The following is a 20,951-nucleotide window of genomic DNA, read 5'->3' on the forward strand; positions in this document are numbered from 1 at the left end:
TAAGAGTCCTAACCAGAATAATTATCTAAGTGTAAGAGAATTTTTTGATTCACTGACAGAGCTCTGCTGTTTAAGAGCCCTCTCTGCTTATACATTATATGATCAATGCTGCTCATGTGCTCCTGTTTCTGATATATGTGCTTGCTGGGTGGTATTTCAAAGGACAACTTGAACAAAATGTGACCAGTGTGCTTGTAGAAGAGAAGCAGTGGGAATAATGTTGAAGAGAAAGACGTCACAGCAGGAGGAGATAGCTCGTAATTACTTGTGAGTGTTGTCACTGTTGTAATGGTTGATGCATTTAAGCTCCCCTGTCATAGGCTGCACATATGTCAGCACCTGACGAGCTGCCCTGTCTGGACTCTCAGTTATCTGCTTATTCTAGTTGGGGGGGGCAGTTTTTTGCAGACATTTATTGTCCACAGAGGATGAATCCTAATGTTTCAATCTGTCAGCAAGAGTCTGACCATTCATGTGGTACCAACAGCAGGTTCTTACATCTATTCACATTTAATGTAACCAGACAATGTATTCTGATGATTTAGGTGATACTTTAACTTCTGTTTTGGTGGTTAAAACTTGTAATGAAGACGTATTGTCATAAAAATCTGATGCAGCCATTCCTGTACACTATGAATGAATTGCAATAATTATGATCATTTCACTTGTCACATGGCTCTATCACCAGTTCAAATTTCAGCTTTACTTTGCTTATAACCAAATATGAAAAAAGAAATATATACGTGCAGTCTGTACGTTTGAGCACTTACTTAAATAGCCATTTTATAAAATGGGATTTTATATAAGATGACATATACAAGGACTGCATGGCAGAATGTTAAATTGGGAACTCTTTTTTAATTCACTAATTTTCTATGAAGTTGGGCTTTTCAATTATTATTTTAATTATCCATACAGTTGATGTAGGATATGGTACCTTTAGGCTATCCTAGCCAAGTAGGGTCAAGGGTTAAAGCAACTGACCTTAATAGCTAAATTTGAAAATAGAGATCTCATCCTTTAAAAAAAAAAAAACAATAACAAAAATAAATAAATAGAATTAAGTGGACTGTAAAATAGTTTGTCCTTTGTCGTCATTTGACAGAGGAAGTATTATACTCAAACTAAATAGCATGTACATGTGTGTTTCCCATGGCAACCACACTCGGGTCTGCTTCCCATGAAGGTAGACAGATTATTCAGACAGATAACAAGATAAACCTTGCACTATAAGAGATTGAAAACTCAGTAGGTGTGTCTGTGTGTAATGTGAGGGGATAGTTGTGCGACCATGAGGGCACACAGCTGCAGTCAGACCTATAGTGAAGTCTCAGAAGCAGCCCTGTTGGCCCAGTTATCGCCATTACAATTTTAGCTTCAATAAGAGGCAGCCATCTCAGGATTTGCTCTACTCTTCTACAACAGAAGAGCCCCGACACTCACAATCATCAGCGCTATTCTGAGCGGTGGGGCTTATAAGGCAGGTCCGTCAGTAACATATTAATGAATGAGTTGTGCATGCCACTGGCTACTCTTTATCGATATCTTTTTTTTCAGATTCAGATTTACTTTAAAACTGACGAATAATTTATGTGATCTGAGAATTTTTCAAAAACAAGCGTGTTGTTTCATGATTCATCCTTCAAACAGTACGATCAATTGCTGTTTTATTATAGAGAGAAAAGCTTTGGTCCGGTGGAATGAGGCCAATTCTACTATAAACAAGAAACACTTCAGCTGTTTACTTTTGATAAATGTCAAAAAAAAAAAAAAAAAATAAAATCTTAGTGCGGGATTATCTTTGAGAGCTGAGCCTCCAGAGAGACTAAAGAGCAATGGGTACAAACCTCATAGCAGCTACTTCAGTGGGATGGCAAATGTCCCCAAATACTGAAACAACCACCCAGTACTGTCACTTTCATGTAGTGCTTTTCATGATATGTTTCTTGCACTCTACTGATTCATAACTCCAAACTTGGAGTTATAACATGAGCCTTAGCCTCATAAATGTGCCTTTCTTTCCTACCTGTTGTTTCTGCTCTGCTGCATAAAGTCGCTTCACAACCACTCCACAATCTAATGGGAAACCAATGGATAATTAAGTCCTAATAAAATCTGTTTATCTGCATTTTTGGGCTTTGACATTAACTATGCATGAAGTCTCAAGTGTCTATTCCATTAAAATAATATTTGCACTGCTTATTTTCTCAGGCTGAAACACTTATTCACCAAGTTGTAATACTTTTAAATAAAAACAAGTTTATCCTGAATGTAATCGTCTGGGTATTTTCCCTACAAACATTAGACTGATGACAATTTCATCACTACCAAAATAGAATCCAGACATATTTTACATTCATTAAAAAAAATAAAAAAACAAACACACCAAAACAGAATAGCATTTATATTGTTTGTTTATTTATTATATTATTATTTTATTATTATATATTTTATATATATTTATTATATATGTTATATAATATATATATTTACTGTTTATTTATGTAAAACTATTGTCTGACTATTTCCTTCAGTTCCGGTACTTCCCCTTCATCTTAACCAATTACAACTATTGAACTTGTTAAATCCCACGCACAGAAAATCAGGTAATCCTTTTGAATATAACACATTTGAAACAAATTAAACAAATTAAAATAAAATTGCACTCTCAGCCAGCTGATGACATCTGGCACTAGAAACTATTTATGAAAATCACTCATTGCTCATGTGTAGTAAATCTTTCTGTTAGGGGAACCCAGGACTGCTTTTGGAGGGGGAAAAAGTGATCCGAAAGCTCATTCCCCTCCTGAGCACCTGGAAGTCTCAGGCAGCGCTGGTTCCCTGGAGGGTTTGTAGACAGCAATCACAACCTATCAGCATCTTTGCTAGTGGCACATGGCCAGAATACAAAACTGGATCAGAGAGAGAAAAGAGATGGATTTTTCATCTGTGTGGAGGTGAGAAATTTGACTTCTTACTTCCAAATGTTTAACTGGGGAGGCCTGGATTCTCAACACCAGACGTTTTATAGGAGCTCACCAACTACCAAGTTTTTCTAGCTTTCATTATTTGGAGGTCAGTCAGGGTGTCCCTCACATGCGTCCCAATGACCTACATGGTCCAGGGAGCAGGGAGGGGTCCATGTTTTCTGGTACAGTGGATTGTGGCCTGGAGGAGCCAGTAGGTTAGTCGTGTGAACGGTGTGTGATTTGTCATTAAGATGCCCTCAGGGCAGACCAGGACAGGATCTTCTAACAATCTGATTAGCTAGCTTTCATTTGATAGCAGCAGGCAGCAGGCCCAGACACTGAGCTAAAAACAGCCATACTGACAGGGGAATAAAGGGGAAGTGGTTGGTTGTTTTGGGAGCAACAGAGTACCCGTCTGGGTTTTTCAAGGGTGTCATCCTGTAGCAATATTTTGAAATAACCTCTCAGTGAAATTCAGCCATAACTCATGGGCTTCATTCTTTAATTTGTTCCATTACCAAAAGACAAGCATTGCCATTTCAAATACGTGTTTGATTGTTTGTTTTTGTGTGTATGCCACAAGCGTGTCCTGGCATGAAGGCCAGAATTGTGTTGCATCTCTTTTGCTAAATACAGTCACCAGGAAAATTAAATTAGTGTAACACAATCATCTACGCTTATCATAAACGAACAACCTTCATTTGCAAGATTGCTCTTCTTTTTATGATTTGACATACTGTTATCCAGTACCATCTGAGATTGCACGAAAGACACAAACAGAGAGCACACACACAAAACCCAAAACAAAACAAACCAACCCACTGTCTGGTATTAACAAGTTTACCAAAACCAATCATTAACAATCAACCCTTGTTGTTAGTCACAGCAACAGGCCTTTCACTGGAACACTTAACTATTATGTTTTAGGCACATAGTAAAATTCTGTTGAAAAGCAGATAAGACTGTTCTTCCTTCAAGCACAACCTCTGTGAATAAGCAAACACAGTGTGGACTGCTCCAGGTTCAGAGGGGGTTAACTGGTTTATTGTGGAGAGTGAATTTTATGGAGTGGAGCTCTGGGAGTCCACTGGTTTACAGACAAGTCAGTCAGCATCAACAAAGAGAATGGAAGTGTACAATACATAGATGAAAACCGAGAAACAAGCATGTCTTACTTGATTCGTGAGTGTGTCACTCATGTGTGGTGTTGTGCTTGTTACTGTGGTGTATTTTTTACCCATTCAGGTGTTGTTGTAAGTTGGTAAGTGAGTTGTAGAACTGTTGAAGTTTGCACTGTGTTGTTGAAAGCTAACTTGCTATTTGGATTCAAGGTTCACATAGATAATAATGTTGGGGAGTTAAAACTCCCAGTAACACTGACTCCTCTGTACAAAAGAAATTTGTGACAATGGTCTGTGGTATTATGTTACAATAAGTTGTTGATTTTTATGATGGTGAATTGCACAGGTACTGATACTGAAAATATCAGTAAAACATTCAGACATTTTTTTTTTTTTATACCAAAGTTGCTGCATTGCAATATCCACAGAGAGTGACTGCAGAGCCATTAAACTATTTTATAGTTGTTTTGACACTCTCACAGCACCTGGTTAAAGCTGTTTGTAGATCAACTGATAATTATTCATGGTTCACTGTCTCATAGCTTACTCTGCTGGTAATTTATTTGGTGCTGAGCAGCCTGTGCAGCCAGTGTACAGAGACTTTATTAGTCTGTTTGTTTAAAATTTTTGCATCTTGAAATGATGCGTTGTAACAACTTTAATTTTGATCACTAAGAACCTGTCAGTATATTGGAAATCACTGGTATTTCCTTTCCTTGTTCCTTGTTATTTTAAACTTTCACGTGGGTACCAGAACATTCACTATGAAAAAAAAATTGGCTAGTAATTAGATACGTACACTTTATTTTTGTGTTATTATGGGGTCCTTCTATAATGAATCTTTTTGTGGAAAACTATATTTGAAGACAGAAGCCTGAACCTGATATGTCTAGACATCTTTCTGTTTCTAGTTGGTAGCTGTTCTTTTGATGTGACCTGCTCTGTCTCCACACACACACACCATTGCCTCAATTTGTCCTCGTCCTCTCATTCACACATTCTCTCCCTATCTGCCTCCCTCTTTTCTGCCTAGCTGCCGTCTACCGTTTCTCCTCCCTCTTCCTCTCTCTCTCTCCTCACTCCCCTCCTACCGTTTGGACTGCAGTAGTCTCTCCTCAGCCTCCTGTCTTTCTCTTAGCAGCCTCTGCAGGTGAAGGATCTCCCTCTGGCAAGAAGCTGTCCTGCCCTCTGCTGCCTCCTCCAACGCTGCCAGTTTGGTTGACGCCTGCCTTCTGTACACCTGCACATAACGCACGCACATACACACACACATATGAGATGTGGAGTGTTTCTATGAAAGAGGTGGATCTAAATGAGGGACAGCACAACAGAGACAACTGGAGTGGAGGAAGGGGAATCACACACATTTGGAGAAGGTGAGGAACAACACACACACACACAAACACACACACACACAAACCTGCAGATCTTATATAGAGTGGCTGGGGTGACTGTATCTCTACTTCAACAGCAATTGGTGTTTGTTTGCAGGGTTTGTACTTGTGCTCGTCTCTGAGAGTGTGTTTCCTACACATATTAGTTCTTTCTTTAGACTTATATCTAAGTTGTCGTATTGACAGATAAGTAGCTGCTAACAGTTCATAACTACTACTTTTAGTGCAACGCCCACACTCATAGAAGTAGAATACATGTGTAGTCCTATCTGGACTCGTTCACCTCAGCAAATGCAGGACATCAGCAAAGAAAAAGGTGTGCTAGTATGGGCAAGAGATAATCAGAAGGCAAGAGAGGCCGAGGGTAAAAAAATACACAACAGAATCAGAGGGTAGATAGCATGTGTTGCTGCTCTGCAATTGGAAAGGATTTAGAGATAAAAAGAACAAGGTCTGAATAAGGACAGACACTGTGTGCTTGCCTTCTGTCAGCCAATTATTTGTGTGAGTGCATTGGAGTTTATCACCCATGTCTCCTTGGTAAAGGGTAGAAAAAACAAGCTGCTGGACTCTTTTACCCTACATACTGTTGATAGATTATCAGTGGCAATGTCACTGGCTTGTTTGGAATTGACTGTTTGACAATATGCACTGAAGCAATTAAGCAAGATGATGATTTTGAAGCAGATTTATCCATGAGACTGTGCAGAAGCTGCTCTGCCCCTTTCTTTTAAATATTTGCACTTACGGTAGCAGATTGGGGTACTGCTACATGAAGGAGACATTAAAATGCTGATTCGCTTCATGACTGGTTTTTTCTTCAGAAAAATACCAACAGGTTTCAGATGCTTTTTCCTGAGCCGGCAACAACCAAGATTCACGTTTTACATTTTATATGATTTGGTCTGTGGCTTTGAATGCATCTGTATGTGATGGGAAGTTTTGTAATTTTGACACATTTTCCTCTTCTGACTGGATGTGGTAAATGTCTGGCACACACAGCCTGTTATTCCTACCCTTCCTGAATTGAAAGCTGAGAGAATGTCAAAATGCCTCTGTATAAAAGACTTAGTGAATAAAGTATCTGTACAATTTACAATCTGTAAATTGTGTGAAAAGACACTAACTAACAAATACAGTTACCAAAGAAAAAAAAATCCATAAATGAATTAACATGCCTTTACTTGGTCAGCAATGAATGAAATGTATTTATTTACATTAACAGCATTACTACTGAACTGTTCCATATTATACTGTACAATCATACCATCTATAGTCAGTGCTTATATATAGGAGATTAAATAAAATTCTAAAGCAAAAACAATGACATACTATATGAGCATTTAACTGTATTATAATGTAAAATATATAGGAAGTAGGATAACTAGGACACAGTGGATCAATTATCTCAAGAAGCTGAGTGGGGGTGTGTCTGCCGTCACTATGTGAGGCTGAATGTAGTTTGGAATCAGTTAAGTGAGAGCATTGCATGGTTTCTTCTATTTCCATAGCTTATGTTACCATTTCACATATCTAAGAATCCATTGCAAAGAGATTAAAAAAAAAAAAAAAAAGAAAAAAGAAAATGGAAGCTAAGGGAAAATAGTCCACAAAGAACAAAATCAAGCTATAATCCATAATACATCAAATCACTTACCACATTCAATTTCCCATTTTCATAAGGGATGAATCACCTTCAATGGCATAGTCAATACAACTAGTATTTATAACATGTACCTTCAATGCCTTCAATAGGATTAAAGAGTACAACCATTATGCGTCTAAAATGTAATTTTATTCTATTCGATGTAATTCAAGACCACAATACATAAACAGAACCCTCATCTCATGAAACCCATGAGAAAGTCATAATTAGCGCAGGGTGAGACGTGTAGGTAATAACACCCACTGCATGGATGATGGAAGTATACTGATGTGAGCATTGTATGTCCTGGTCAACTCTGGCCTGGCATGCATTAACGCCATTGAGGGATAGAAGTCTAAGTATTGATGTCATTACATTTGGTCTATGATGGCATTCTTTCATAATGGTAGTCACAAGGTACATTATCATTACCTGTAGATTTTGACATACACCTGAGAAAAGCTGTGGGTGTTTTTCTTTTAGCAGGTGCTGGAAACTTCAACCAATAGCTATATTGACTGTGAATATTTCAAATATTGCAATTTACTCTCACTACCTGGGCTGCTCTGTTTCCACTAATATGCATATGCAAGAGGCATGAATTTCAAGCAGTGTTTGAAAGAGATAGGCTGAAAAAAACAATGTAGGAATGACTCAGTTGCAACTGGGAGCAGAGCTCAGAACGACACTGGATCAAATCAGCCCTGAGAAATTATTTACTTATAGTTTAAATTGGGAAAGACATACATGTATCATATGCATGCTAAATTTAATTCAGGCTTACTGCCAAAAGAGCTCTGATGATGATATGGGCTTATCACTTAAGTCTGAAGAGGGACATCTTGGTGATTATTAGGTGACACCACATGTCATCAGCCACCACCCTGCTACAGTATGATGCTCTTTGGGAGCCCCATAAAGAATATTTGTGATTCATGACATCAGACTATATAAAGAGAATTTGACTGAAGAGGACATTGACTGTTTACTATCAATTTCCTTCATGGCTTAAGGTTGAGAGTATCAACAATCAACAAATAAAAAGCTCTGATCTCCGAAGTAGTCTGAGAATGTTAAATATGGCGAAATGAACCCACAACTGAATAATGTTACCAACCATGTGAAGGGTCCAAAATGTTTCAAGATGTTTATAATAAATAGCTCATATTCTGAGCAATGTACCTCAATGGCGCCATGATTTGGAATTGTTTTTCCACTCCAAAATAGCCCAAAACCTGAAATAAGGATTTATTTACTTTTTTTTTTTTATGTGCCACTGTTACTTCAGGAAATGAATAGTACACCAAGGTTACATGTCAAACATGAAGCAAAGTCAAGATGAAGCCAAACAAAGGCGTGGAGCTCAGGAACTGCAGGAAGTGGAATCTCTCCATCTGAAAGATTTGTGAATCTTCTCTGATTATATATCAAGAAGGTAAACGCCTCTGCCTTCATTATGGCCCTATTTCTCTGCCTGACCAGCATGCTAATTCTCAGTGGCACTCGGTAATTAAATAGATGTGGTGTTACATTTTACAGTAGTATATTCTAGGAAGCAAAATGCCTGAATCTCCATTAACCCCCCCAGGGAGACAGCAGGGCGCCAGCATCAACCCAGCTGAAGCAGGTGACATTTAGCCCTCACAACAAGTTGAGCTGAGCAATGCCAAACCATAACATCCTCCTTTGGAGCTGCAGTTTAGAAGCTGACAGACCTTCTCCATCCCATAACAACCAAAATAGTAAAAACTGAGAGCAGAGAAAGTGTTTTCAATCAACATCCCAGTGAGGAATTGTGGCTGTAAGAAATATTTTGTTATTGTTTTATTCACACAAGACACAAGGTTCCAATCAGCAATTTTTTTTGTACCTGCACCTGAGAATTTTTCAGCGATAGCACAATGGCTACAAGCTCTCCAGCTGGGACCGAATGAGCCATCAGTCGCAGCCATCTTGCTGTTGTTTCTATGATAACATTATTTTCTTTTTTGTTGTGTTTTTTTTTTTTTTTTTTTTAAAGAAATCGACTTTTATCTTGGAGGGTTTTGAAACCTCCATCCAAACTTTCCATGCATTATTCTTTACGGCGCATATGGGAATTGAGCTACAAAGCTGTTTTGATGCATATTTCTGCCAGCCAACTCACATGATACGAATAAAAAAAAAAAAAAAAATGTGTATGGAATCCAGACTCACCGATTAAATCAATCTCCTGTGCCAGTTGAGATCGTACAGGTGGCTGCTGTGTGAAAGAGGTGAACGTATGTGGCGTCTCATTTCCTAAAAAGACCAAACTTCTAATTCGCTCATTTGTTTGAAAAACCCAGCTGAAATTGGTCCTTTGGGACCTACTGCCTCGTCAAAGCCAGCCTATCTGAGCAGTGCCATATGTTTTACCTTATGCTGAAACACAGTTTGTGCCACTGCCAACAAGTGCTACAAACAGCCTCAGCTTAGACTGCTGGATATGCAGCCTCCTCTTTTATGTTTTAACCTGCAATTACTTTGATCAACACCTTGTAGCCTCACTTCCAACATCATACTATTTTAGATGAAGTTTGAATTCCCAGCAGCAGTTATTCCACTCTAAAACTCAAATTTTCAAGTGCGTAAACGCATTAACATTAAACTACTGTCAATTCTGTTCTAAGAATTCTGAAACAATGACATCACTGTGAAAAGGCTGGGATAGAAAAACTGCATTATCTTCAAAGAAATAGTTCTGATGGCATTTCGCTTCCTTGACCAGTGGTGGGTAACTCAGAGTAAAGGAGGATCTAATTGGCTACCTCCCACAAGGTAGAGTGAAGTTGTTGTGGTGTAGGCCTCCATTTGTGTCATGGTTTGTTCGGATGGCTGAAGATAACACAGTATTATTTGTAATGTGATGAAAGAGGTGTGATAAGCTGTGTAAGATGCAAATAGCTACATCTGTAGCAGGTACTGAAGGGATGAGGTAGTTTTCTGGTGTGTGGTATAGTAATGGGCTCTTTGTTGTTGTGCTGTGTTGACACTATGATTTCTTGGTTTGTCATTTCACAAGTGCAAATAACCTTTAGAGGTAAATGTAGAAGAATCAGGTAATTCCTTCTTACATCTGCACTTGATACTGTACTTTTGCAACCTAATGGTGTTTACAGGTAGGAGCCGGCTTTATGTGCTCTACATTTTGATGGCATCCAGAGCAGGATTTAGCATGTGGCGATTTTCCACTGGACAGCTATCCACTCAGCCAACAGCACAAACTGGACAGATATTTTGTGGGACCAATGGCCACACTCATTTGGCCACTCCTGTGCATTATTGCAGCAAAACCGCAATTATGTGCCCAATAGAAAACATAAAGGCAGTACCAGTAACCGCTCTGAAAGAGCTTAAAAGGAGCTCTCCTGGTATGGGAAATAAGATAAAGGAAAGCCACATGAACATAGAGATTTAAACTCAGGGCTCTCCTGCTGCAAAGCAACAGGTCTTAGTCAGCCCTAATGATATTCAAAGCCTTTTGATTTCGACTTGAGATGATCAGTCAATCAGGATTTTGTCTATCAAACCAAAAGGACAAAAGTGGCTGGATCAGCTCGTGGAATACTAAATGAAATGGCAAACTGTCAGCTGACTTCCTAAGATGGATTTATGATTTTGCAGGCTATGTCCATGGAATCTGTAATGGGTGCTGGAAAGGGCTAGCTTTCTAAATGATAATGCATGGATACATATTGATCTTGCCAAAGCAATGACTCTATTGCTTTGTGATACCCTATATGGCAAAGCAACTGTTTTAATTTTGCATTTCAGTCCTACAGTAATCAACAGGTTAGATTAATTAATGCACATATATATATATATATATATATATATATACACACACACATACATACACACAGAAACCCATTGCAAGGCTTTATCAACTTGCATAACATGACCTACTTAAATCTGTTTGTTCACTATTTCATCTTATTTACCAAAGCTGTCATTGTGCCATCAGTGACTGCTTACAGCCGTTTCTGTTCATTAGTGCTTTTCTTGCTGCCTTGCTCTCTTCATGAGACTGAAATTGATCATTGACCACTAGGGTAGAAAATGTCATTACATCAAAATGCATCATTCCATTTGTAGTCTTTGTTCAATTTTGTCATCAGTGTATGAATTGGAGTTATATGCCAAAAAGAATGACTTTGAGATCACAGTGACCTTCACTTTAGACCTTTGACCTTTAACCATCAAATTCCTTTCAATTCATCCTTAAGTCAAAGTGAATGCTCCAGATGTAATGAAATTCCCTTTGGGTGTTTTCTGACATATTGCATTCACAGGGACATGAGGTCACACAGACCTTTTGCTAAAATCATCCTCAAGTCCAAATGGACATTTCTGCCAGATATGAAGAGATTCCCTCAAGAATTTCCTGGGATGTTGCATTCACAAAGCCAGAACAGTGTGTATGCTTGCATCAGATTGGATGAAATTCCCTCATGACGCGTGCTGAGATTTGGCATTCAGGAGAATGGGACAGTCGGCTGTATGGACAGACAAGCTGAAATCATAATGCCTCCAATCTGGCTCTCACCGGAACAGAGGCATTACAAAAATGGAAGATCTGCCAACAGCAGCAGGAACATAATCCTCCAGATCAATGGTTTAATTCAGAGAAGCATCACATAGCAAATCTTTTCTTTTACAGAGAAATACAGAGACAATCAATCACTCACACTCAGACCTACAGGCAATTTAGAGTCACCACTTACCCTAAACATGCATGTTTTAGGACGGTGGAAGGAAACCCACATCATGCCCGGGGAGAACATTCTCCGCACTGAAAGGCCCCAGGCCGGGGAACGGAACCTGCAACTTTCTTGTTGTGGGACGTTAACGTTAAACACTGTTCCACTGTGTTACCTGTATTTTGTTTTCAATATTAACTTAACCTATGTAAACTCAAACATTGTGATTTATAGTGCTGTTGCTTGCCCTCACTTTAACTTACCAAACGCAGATTAGAGAGTTTAGTTTAAAGCTTTTTTTTTCCCTTGTTATGATTGAAGAAAATGTTTAAGTCATTTTAGAGGAAATGCAGACATAGTCCACAGTTAGCCTGCTCTGGGATTGCATTAAATTTTAACAGGAATCAGTAACAAATCAACATTCACATGAGCAGCAGACAAAATCATTGACTGGTGTTTGGAGTGTTTGGGGGACTCTAGACCTGGCCATAAATCACAAGACCTTTTTTTATGTTCGTTTTTGACCATTTGCCCCCACACCCACAATTTATCATGAGGCAAGTACATTTCTTTTTGCTCTAAATAATAATGGTACTGAAAAGAGCTCTGCTTAATCTAGACCTGCATCTTGCTCAAGTACACTTCAAACCACACTGTTTGGGTAGAGAGTATCCCCTGTAATCAATGCACAACTCATTGTAATGTCCATGGGTCTTACTGGAAATTGATTCTGAAAAAAGATTGACTATTTTCCAAACTGTGATAAGCCAAATTTTTTTGCCACAGTAAGATGTATCTGTATTTCAGGAGTAGCACAATGTCATTCTTCCTTATTTTCTTTCACCTTCACCCCTTCCTTGGCCATGGTGGAGGACATATCCATTACAAATCAATGTTAAACGTTCCAAATATAACATGTGCCTTGGAGACCAACCAATCAGTCAATCTCTCAATAAGTCAGTAAACTGGGCAGTTAACTGGCCTGTCAGTCAGCACACCAATCAGCTGTTCAATGAAATTATATATGAATATAGGTACTTCACCCAACAACATTCAATTATCACAGCGTAGTCGCACAACATCTGTAAGAACAGGAACAAATACAAATAGGAACAGCTGTTAACAGCTTTCATTTCACTATCGATCTTTTTTTCATTCTCTCTCAAACACTGTTGTATTTATGACCATGAAAAGCAACAGGTTCAGAAATATAAATCTATATCATCTTAATGTTGGCAAAGGCATGAGCTATCAACACAAGCTCTGATGATCAGTGATCAAAGAGATCATTGCTCATCAACTCATCATCACAATCCTAAAACCTACATCACTAGTAAGTATTCTAAATGTACCGTGAATACAATGATGCTATAGCTTTCCTTTCATCTCCATCTAGTCACAAGACTGCAATGCAGTATTGGCTGGTATTACAGGGCCTGCTATAATTTGCATTAATAGCTCATCGCCACAGGCATCCACTGTTGCTAGGTGTCGGCAAATAGTACTATATATACTGAATATTCTACTTATTGCTTTTCAAAAAGACAGGCGTGTTTGTGCAGGTGTTCTTTATCCCAACACCTTTTGACCTCTGTCTTCCTTCATAAATGCAGCTGTCTGTTTAAGTAGGAATAAGCTGAATAGGGACGACAGAACAAACCTGTTTGGTGTATGTGCTGTCAGAGATAATTAAGAAGGCTGTCATAGAGTGTCCAATGCCGATCTCGGAACAAGATCTTGTGTTCTATGTTTAACAATAGATGCTAATCAGAAAAAACAGAAACATTGAAACAGTAGCATCAATCTGAGTGTTTTACAAAATGATCAAAAAGGCGAAACTTTGGTGGTCAAGGCATACATGGGGATTGAGGCTATGTGATAAATACCTTGGCATTTTGCAAAGCGCCCGCTTGTTAACCAGGGAGCTCACAATGGCAAAAAGAATAATATGCACCATGCCAATTTGTCTCTGAAGACTTGAGATTAACATGCATGATTTGTGTATACTTAAAAGGGTTACAAAATAATCTTAAAGAGTTCAGACATTCATCAGTTCACATTTAGACAGTGAGTTCAGAGACAAATATTTCGCTGTGTGGTTCATTTCCTAAGACTCAGCAGACTCAGTGTGGTAAAACAAATAAAAGTCAGTTGTGCAGGGCAAAGTTTCGGCTTGTGATTCCCCAAGCAAACCTTGGGGCATGGAGCACTGTTTCCTATTATTTGGTCTTCACAAATAATCATTTCAGCCAAGGCTGAACATGAACACTTCATGTTGTAGAAAGGGTACCATACTGTATATCAACATCAACACCACGTCAGTGTTTTCATAAATTTGTGGAGTGGAGGGATCATCATGGTTTGGACAACTGGGCAACTCAACATCATAAAAATTACAAGTCATGTGAGTACAGGTGTTCAAGTGTTTTCAGTCAGGCTGCGCAGATATGATGACATTTTATAGTTTTGAGGTGTCACCTCGTTCCTCTCCTTCAGGGAACAAATGTAGGTGTCATAACTGTTACACTTGGTTGGTCTGTACAAAGGGAAGACATGGAGGAATAGAGGTTTGCTGCATGTGTGGATTCCTTGAAAACACCCAGTTGAATGTACACTTCTGGCAACGGCACTGAGATAGTAAATAACGATGGCTGGAAAAGGTAATGTGCCACTAAAGATAGCAATGAGCTATTAAAAGAAAAGAAAAAGAAGATACAACCTGATAAATCACATTCAAAACTTGTTTAAAATCTTCTTCTTTCAAAATTATTTGCCCTTGTCTTCAGACAAAACCTGAATGATTCTGCTCCTGGGATTTATGTAGTAGGACCTGGATCTTTCTGACATCTTTCAGAAGGCGTTTCAAATGTAACAGACTGGTGGCTGAAATATTTAACAGTCAGCAAGTCACAGAGAGGCCTACTGGGCAATTGCCAACACAACATTTAGCTATTCAATCTATATTTCATGGTCATGAATGGGATAGCAGGCTTTCTTTATATAGTATCTTCCTGTAGGAAGGGGGGCTTGGTAATGACCAAATATAGGTGTAAAGTAAGAAGTAAGGTGAATGGATAAACAGCAGCTATTGGTCTATAAAGTACTCCAATTTTTTGGAGACTTACGTGAAGACTTAACTTTTTTCCTCCTCACACTAAATTTAACCAAAAAAACCCCCAAAAAAAACAAAACCAAGACTTCTACAAAGCAGTTTCTGCTGCAAAAACCTACCCATGTTGTCACATCTGGATGACACGCAATAGTGGGCATTTGGATCCATATCCTCTCACTGTGGGAGGTATTAAGAAGGGGAACACTGATTAAACACCTGGAGAATGAAGTTCAAGGATTTCATCACTCATCTGGATTTGAGAAGGTACAATAATGGCCTAGAAAAATGAGGTGCTGTACTACAATGATGAGACACATGGTAGACTCTGAGAAATGAGGAGGGATGACTCTCCATCATGGAGGAGACAAAACCCATATAAACAGAAAAAGCTGCCTGGTGACTCTCCACCAAGCTTCATCTGCTCCTCCATAGCTTAAGTGTACTATGATCTTTATCGTGTTATTACACATAGAGTGCATATAGTCAGGTATAGATCCTGATATTATGTACTCAATTGCTCAATTGATCCAATTAACAAACCACAAATCAGATGCAGTCAGAGGAGAAGCTATAGTCCTGAAGTTTTCTTACTGTACAGAGACGCACCAGAAAGTTTAGTCAGAAACATCTGCTTGGTTTAGTGCCACCCTTAGCATCCTATTCAAAGACGTGCAATGCTGGATAAGATAAAAATCACACTGTCTCTGTCTCTATTTCTTTCCCCAGATCATGACTTGAAGATGAGCTCCCCTCAGCCTGAGTTAGAGGGGAAGGACTGTCCCCCACCAGAGGAATTAGAGTGTAAAATCTGTTACCAGCGCTACAATGCCCACAACCGCAAGCCTAAGATCCTGGACTGCCTGCACAGAGTCTGTGCCCGCTGCCTGGTTAAGATCCTGGATATTACTGATGGCGCAAGCTGCATCCCCTGCCCCTTTTGCCGTCACCAAACTGAAATCACAGAGTTTGAGGTGTCAGCCCTGCCTGACGATGCTAACATCATGTCCCAATTGGCAATGCGGGAAAAGTCCTGGAGCTCTGACCACAAGAAGGAAGTGGTCCTGACTCCAAAGAGTTTCTCCTCCTCTAGTCCATCTCATGACTCCTCCAACTGTCTGGTCATCACCATAATGGAAGTTCAGAGGAACTCCCAGCACTCCCCAAGCCGCTCTGATATTTTCACAGAGCAGAGCTTGGACTCAGTATCGATGGTTTCCAATGGGCCAGCCGATCAGGACGCACTTTCCAAGCTCTGCAATCATGTCCCACGCATCCTGGTCTGGCTGCTGGGTTTCTTATACTTTGGCTCACTGCCTCTAGGAATCTACCTGTTAGTGATCCAGAGAGTAACTCTGGGTATTGTTTGTGTTAGCTTGGTACCATCAAGTTTGACAGTTTGCTTGGTCTATGGATTTTGCCAGTGTCTGTGTCAGGGTATGTGTGACTGCTCACCCAGGGCTTGATATGAAACAGTTTCCTCATGGTCTATAATCTTAGGCCGACTTAATGAAACCCAGAAATCTGTTCTACAAGCCCTGTTCGGGGACCAGCGCCTATACCTTCATTTTTGTATGTATTTCTGTGACCTTGTTTGTTCTCTGTTGTGTGTATGAGCTAGTCTAAGATTTAGGAACAAACATTTAAACTGAGTCAAACAATAAGAGCGCTGTTTAAGTCCTGGGCCCTCATTTATCAGTGTATCGAGCCCATATTTATGTTAGTGCTACATCTTACCAAGTGTTTCTTCTCTCTTTTAAAGGTGTGAGTCACTCAGAATTTATAGTGATACTGGTCATATCATCAGCTCCTGAAATTATCATAAATAATTGTAAACTGTATGAAGGGAAAGCATTGGCCTGACATTTATAGATTTAGCTGTCAATATCCAATATTTTTCAACATTTTTATACTCTGGCTGAACAACTCTATGTAAATCAGGATATGGAATACTGCTTTTTCAGGGATCATCCATTAGCAATAGTTGCAGGAATGCCAATTTCTGTGTGTTACTAATCAATGGCAGAAATATTACAACAAAATCTATTTGAGAAGATGTTTGACAACAAGAGTCCCAAGTGAGGGAGAAAAAAAGCATAATTGCTTTGCAATGCATATTTTAAAATACAAATTACAGAACTAATGAATTTGGCCAAATCTGTGCTTTTTATTCTCTCACTTTCTTCTCTCTTCCTAATCTCCACACATACTGGTCAAAGTAATCGAGACTCATATCCCTTGTATATCAAGTATCAAACGTCAGCATCTTGTTAGGATGAACGAGGTGCTTGGTTGTATATTTCGGCGAACTCCACACTTGAACATTACACCATTGCTCAGTCAGCCAAGCTCAGTAGCCAGTGTTCTTTCATTTACCAACTTTTCAAACAAATCATTTTCTCAGACAACAATGCAGTTCTAACAATCTGAATTGTAGCTGCAGAGCAGCCATTTGAAAGTGGTTGCTGGTTACCATGTAGTCCTAATGAACTATGTGTCAGTATCAAACGCTCTGTTCCTGTCCTGGCATCAACATCTTCAGAGATGTGATTACAAGTGGACAGGCCTAAATGTTGTTGTCTCTCTGTGTGACAGAAAGAGACAGAGACGGAGAGAGAAAAACCATTTTACTGTGTGGCCCAGGACACATGTATTCATTATGCTAATAGAATTTAGTCATATGGTGAAGACCACATCCAAACGTGTGTAATCAGATGTTAAATGTGTCTCAACGTGTCTTGGGAGCATTTTGATTTAACTTTTAGCTGTTTACTTGTGATTGAATCACCTGAGGCAAATGTCAATACCAGTTCTGAGCAGAGACAAAATACTGAGTGTGAGCACAGAGAGTGGGAGGAAGGTTAACAGATGCAAGGATGAAACTGGGAAAAATACGAATAACCTTCCACACAGTCCAGCCCGTACCAGTTTGTGAACTGATCTTGTTCATGCACAGATTCTGAAAAGCTCATTTGACTCAAAAGTATAGTTGTGTTCTATGGCTATGTGAGACCTCTATGATATACATATGCTGCCACACATCAGCCACATGAATTTGTGAGGTTATTCATTTTTTATGTGCCATTTGTAAGAGAAATGCTGTCTCATGTGTATCGGCTTGGCAAAAGTGACAATAAACAAGGGTGGTGTTTTAACAAGCGTTACACATTTAAGTATAATTTCAAACTGTTCTATCATTGTTCTTATACCACTCTGTTACAACAAGTGGTACTGTCTTCTCAATGAGTGGTGATGAGCTATGATGACCATGCAGCTATGATATATTGCAGTATATGAGCATGGTGGTCTAGTTCTGGGTGAGCTTTGGTGGAGCAATGGTTTAAATTTGACAATTGCCAACTTTCTTTGATCTTCTACCATTTACATTTTATTTTTAGGAGTTAAGTAGAACCCCTATAATTGTGGGCCCTTAGCTGATTATTAATTAAAGACTTCAGGTAATGATTTTCATAAAAAAAAAGGGAATGTAGCATTTTGAGTAAAAATTGTGTTGTGCTAAATGGTTTGCGTCTAAGTCCTGTTAATACTTTAATAGTGCCATTCTTCATTTTATAATTTTTTGCTTTTCTTTGTCAACTTCTATCAATGTTACTCTGCCTGTCTCTTTACTCTCTCTCATGTTTTCCTTTGTCTCTGTCTATGATCTAATCAGCTTTAAAATGCTACGAAACAGTGAAAAATAAATGGACAGTTATTTTCTACACATTCACTGTGCACTTATTTATGATCACTGCTGCGGATTAAGTCCACTTTTTAATGGACAGCACATCTAACAACTGTCATCAAAACTGTTTAATAATCCATACTCTTTCTCAACAAGCACAAAGAGACTATATACTGTTAAATGCATTGTAACAATTTCAAAAGGTGAGTGCTCATTTGCTCTGTCACAGAAAAAATGAAAAAAAAATCTGCAGTACTTTTTCTTGGGGGGGAGTTTCCATGATCCTTCCTAAGCTTGAGGACAAAGTTCTGGCTGCTGAGATCTCTGTCATGCATAAAAAAAATAGTGACAGCTCAAAAGAAAGAGACAACAATTTCTTTCCGTTATTACAGATGAGTCATGTGACAAAAATCAATTGGCCAATGATTTTTTTAACCGCTATAATGGTCAAAAAATATACAGTTACAAGCCATAAAGTGCTCCCCAGACTGATTTATACAGTGCATTCGACTGGAAACACAATAAAAAGGGGCAGAAAAAAATGACAGAAATGAGAGATGACAGACAGTGGCAGCAGGTCAGACAGTAGAAAGAGATTTTATTTTCTGCCTGACCGGCAAAGCTGTTAGACAGAATGCTTTTCAATGGAGCGTGTGTCCTGCTGGTTGTACTGTCCAACATCTACAGGACTCTGCCATTCATCACTCTCAGCAAGAGCGCCAAGGAGCATTGAAAAAAAATCTCTTCTATATGGCAGAAGAGACTTACCATATTAGTCCAAATCTCCAACAACTAACCAATACATCTTGTCCTGTTTCCTCAAGATTATCCACAGACCTAACTGTGTTAATGAACAGTTGTAATAACGTAGTTGAGGGTGAGGATATTTTGTCCTGCATTTTGTCCTCCCTGTCCACCCTAAATTGCTGATTTAAATCACTGCATGTAGGTCGTCTCATGCAGGTTGGGTCATATAAACTTGTGACTTGGCTATATTTATCCAAGCATACAATGAAATATTCAACACTTTCAGGTGTTTGAGAAGCTGAGGCATGAATTTTGATTACACGTGAATAATGCACGCACAATTAGTTCACTCTTTTTACCACTCACAACATACTATCCCTGTCTTTTTAAATGATCAGCAAGCATATCAAGTATATCAGTTACCATAGGTTTATTGCAAGAAAGCAAGTGCTGGAATTTAGAATGCGCTAAATTTTATTTGCATAGGCAGAGATGAGTAAAGAAAAAAAAAAACAAACAAACAAACAGCAAAAATGAATTCCCATCCCATGAGATGCAGTGCAACACCAATGGGACTGTAGGATAGAAAATCTAACTGCAGGAGGTAAAACAGTCGATCATAAAATGAATAACATTGGAAATTTAATTGAGGCCACAACCACTGACCTTCCAAACTGAAATCTGAGAGAATCTTTTACACTTCCATTGACTTGTAAATAGTTCATTAGAGTACGATCAACTGAATACACGACTCATTTACTGTGCATGGACATTTATATGACAATATATGCACCATATACAGCTCCACTCCATCCTCAACAATTCCAACAATGGATAAGTAGAACTCCACCAATGAGCGTTGTCTTACCTAACCTAATTTCTCTGGAAGAAGATGAAGGAGAACATTCAAGTACAGGGGGAGGAAGGAAGTAAAATCATTCACTACAGTTCAGCTCTTGCAATGGTAGGATCACCAACAGCAAAACTCACATTCACACACAAAAACACACACATCTTTCCCTCTGGGCTGTTGCTATAGAAACAGTAATAAAATTGTCAGAGGCTCTGAAATGTTTTCCTTGCTTTGGTGTGAGTGACAACAGCAGCTGACTACTGGAACAGACAGACAACATTAACTCTAGAGCAAGGCAGACTAATTGTTCACATTCACACGATTAATAAACACAAAGCTGCCGTACCAGTTGATGTTGAGGCACAACTGTTAGCATTACCAGTGGTAAGTTTCAAGTCATAATGACACTGAGTACATGTCAAAAAGGTTGCCATTGCAACTCCTCGAATTAGCTCCATTTTATATCTCTGGAAAGCAGTAGAATCTGTGTAATTTCTGTCACAGAAGAGATGAGGAGAAAAAAAAGGTCTGTCTGCTTTAGCTATCTTCTACATCATCTACAGCAGTTAAAAAACATCATTGTACAATTACCTACACAACAAGCAAGAAATCTTTGACAAAATAAATTATTGCTGCAAGATTCTGCCCACATTTGCATCATACTACATGCAGTGCTTCAAATTCTCCCCAGTTAACCTGACTGCCTG

General features: G+C 38.9%; 2 protein-coding genes across 4 annotated transcripts in view; one reads left to right on the forward strand and one right to left on the reverse strand.

Annotated features, from left to right (window-relative positions):
• Nucleotides 1-20,951, reverse strand: part of cep89 (centrosomal protein 89) — a 50,430-nt gene that overhangs the window by 9,906 nt on the left and 19,573 nt on the right. For 2 of the 3 annotated variants that reach the window (XM_029497842.1, XM_029497841.1), the window contains exon 16: nt 5,182-5,330. The exons of the other annotated variant lie outside the window; for it this stretch is intronic. In XM_029497842.1, the coding sequence (XP_029353702.1) occupies nt 5,182-5,330 (149 nt within the window). The remainder of the gene's footprint in view (nt 1-5,181; nt 5,331-20,951) is intronic. 3 annotated transcript variants of the gene reach the window in all.
• Nucleotides 5,241-17,346, forward strand: LOC115040801 (E3 ubiquitin-protein ligase RNF182). Its single transcript, XM_029497844.1, has 2 exons — nt 5,241-5,466; nt 15,689-17,346. Exons 1-2 carry the CDS (start codon nt 5,403-5,405, stop codon nt 16,423-16,425), a joined length of 801 nt encoding a protein of 266 aa, XP_029353704.1. The 5' UTR covers nt 5,241-5,402; the 3' UTR covers nt 16,426-17,346.

This window comes from Echeneis naucrates, chromosome 3 (genome assembly GCF_900963305.1).
Source record: "Echeneis naucrates chromosome 3, fEcheNa1.1, whole genome shotgun sequence".
Classification (NCBI taxonomy): Eukaryota; Metazoa; Chordata; class Actinopteri; order Carangiformes; family Echeneidae; genus Echeneis; species Echeneis naucrates.

What these genes read in the sequence shown, in the direction of transcription:
- LOC115040801 (XM_029497844.1), top strand. Translation starts at nt 5,403, where the DNA reads ATGAGGGACAGCACAACAGAGACAACTGGAGTGGAGGAAGGGGAATCA. An exon ending in ATCACACACATTTGGAGAAG is followed by an intron (nt 5,467 to 15,688) that starts GTGAGGAACAAC and finishes TTCTTTCCCCAG; the next exon opens with ATCATGACTTGAAGATGAGC.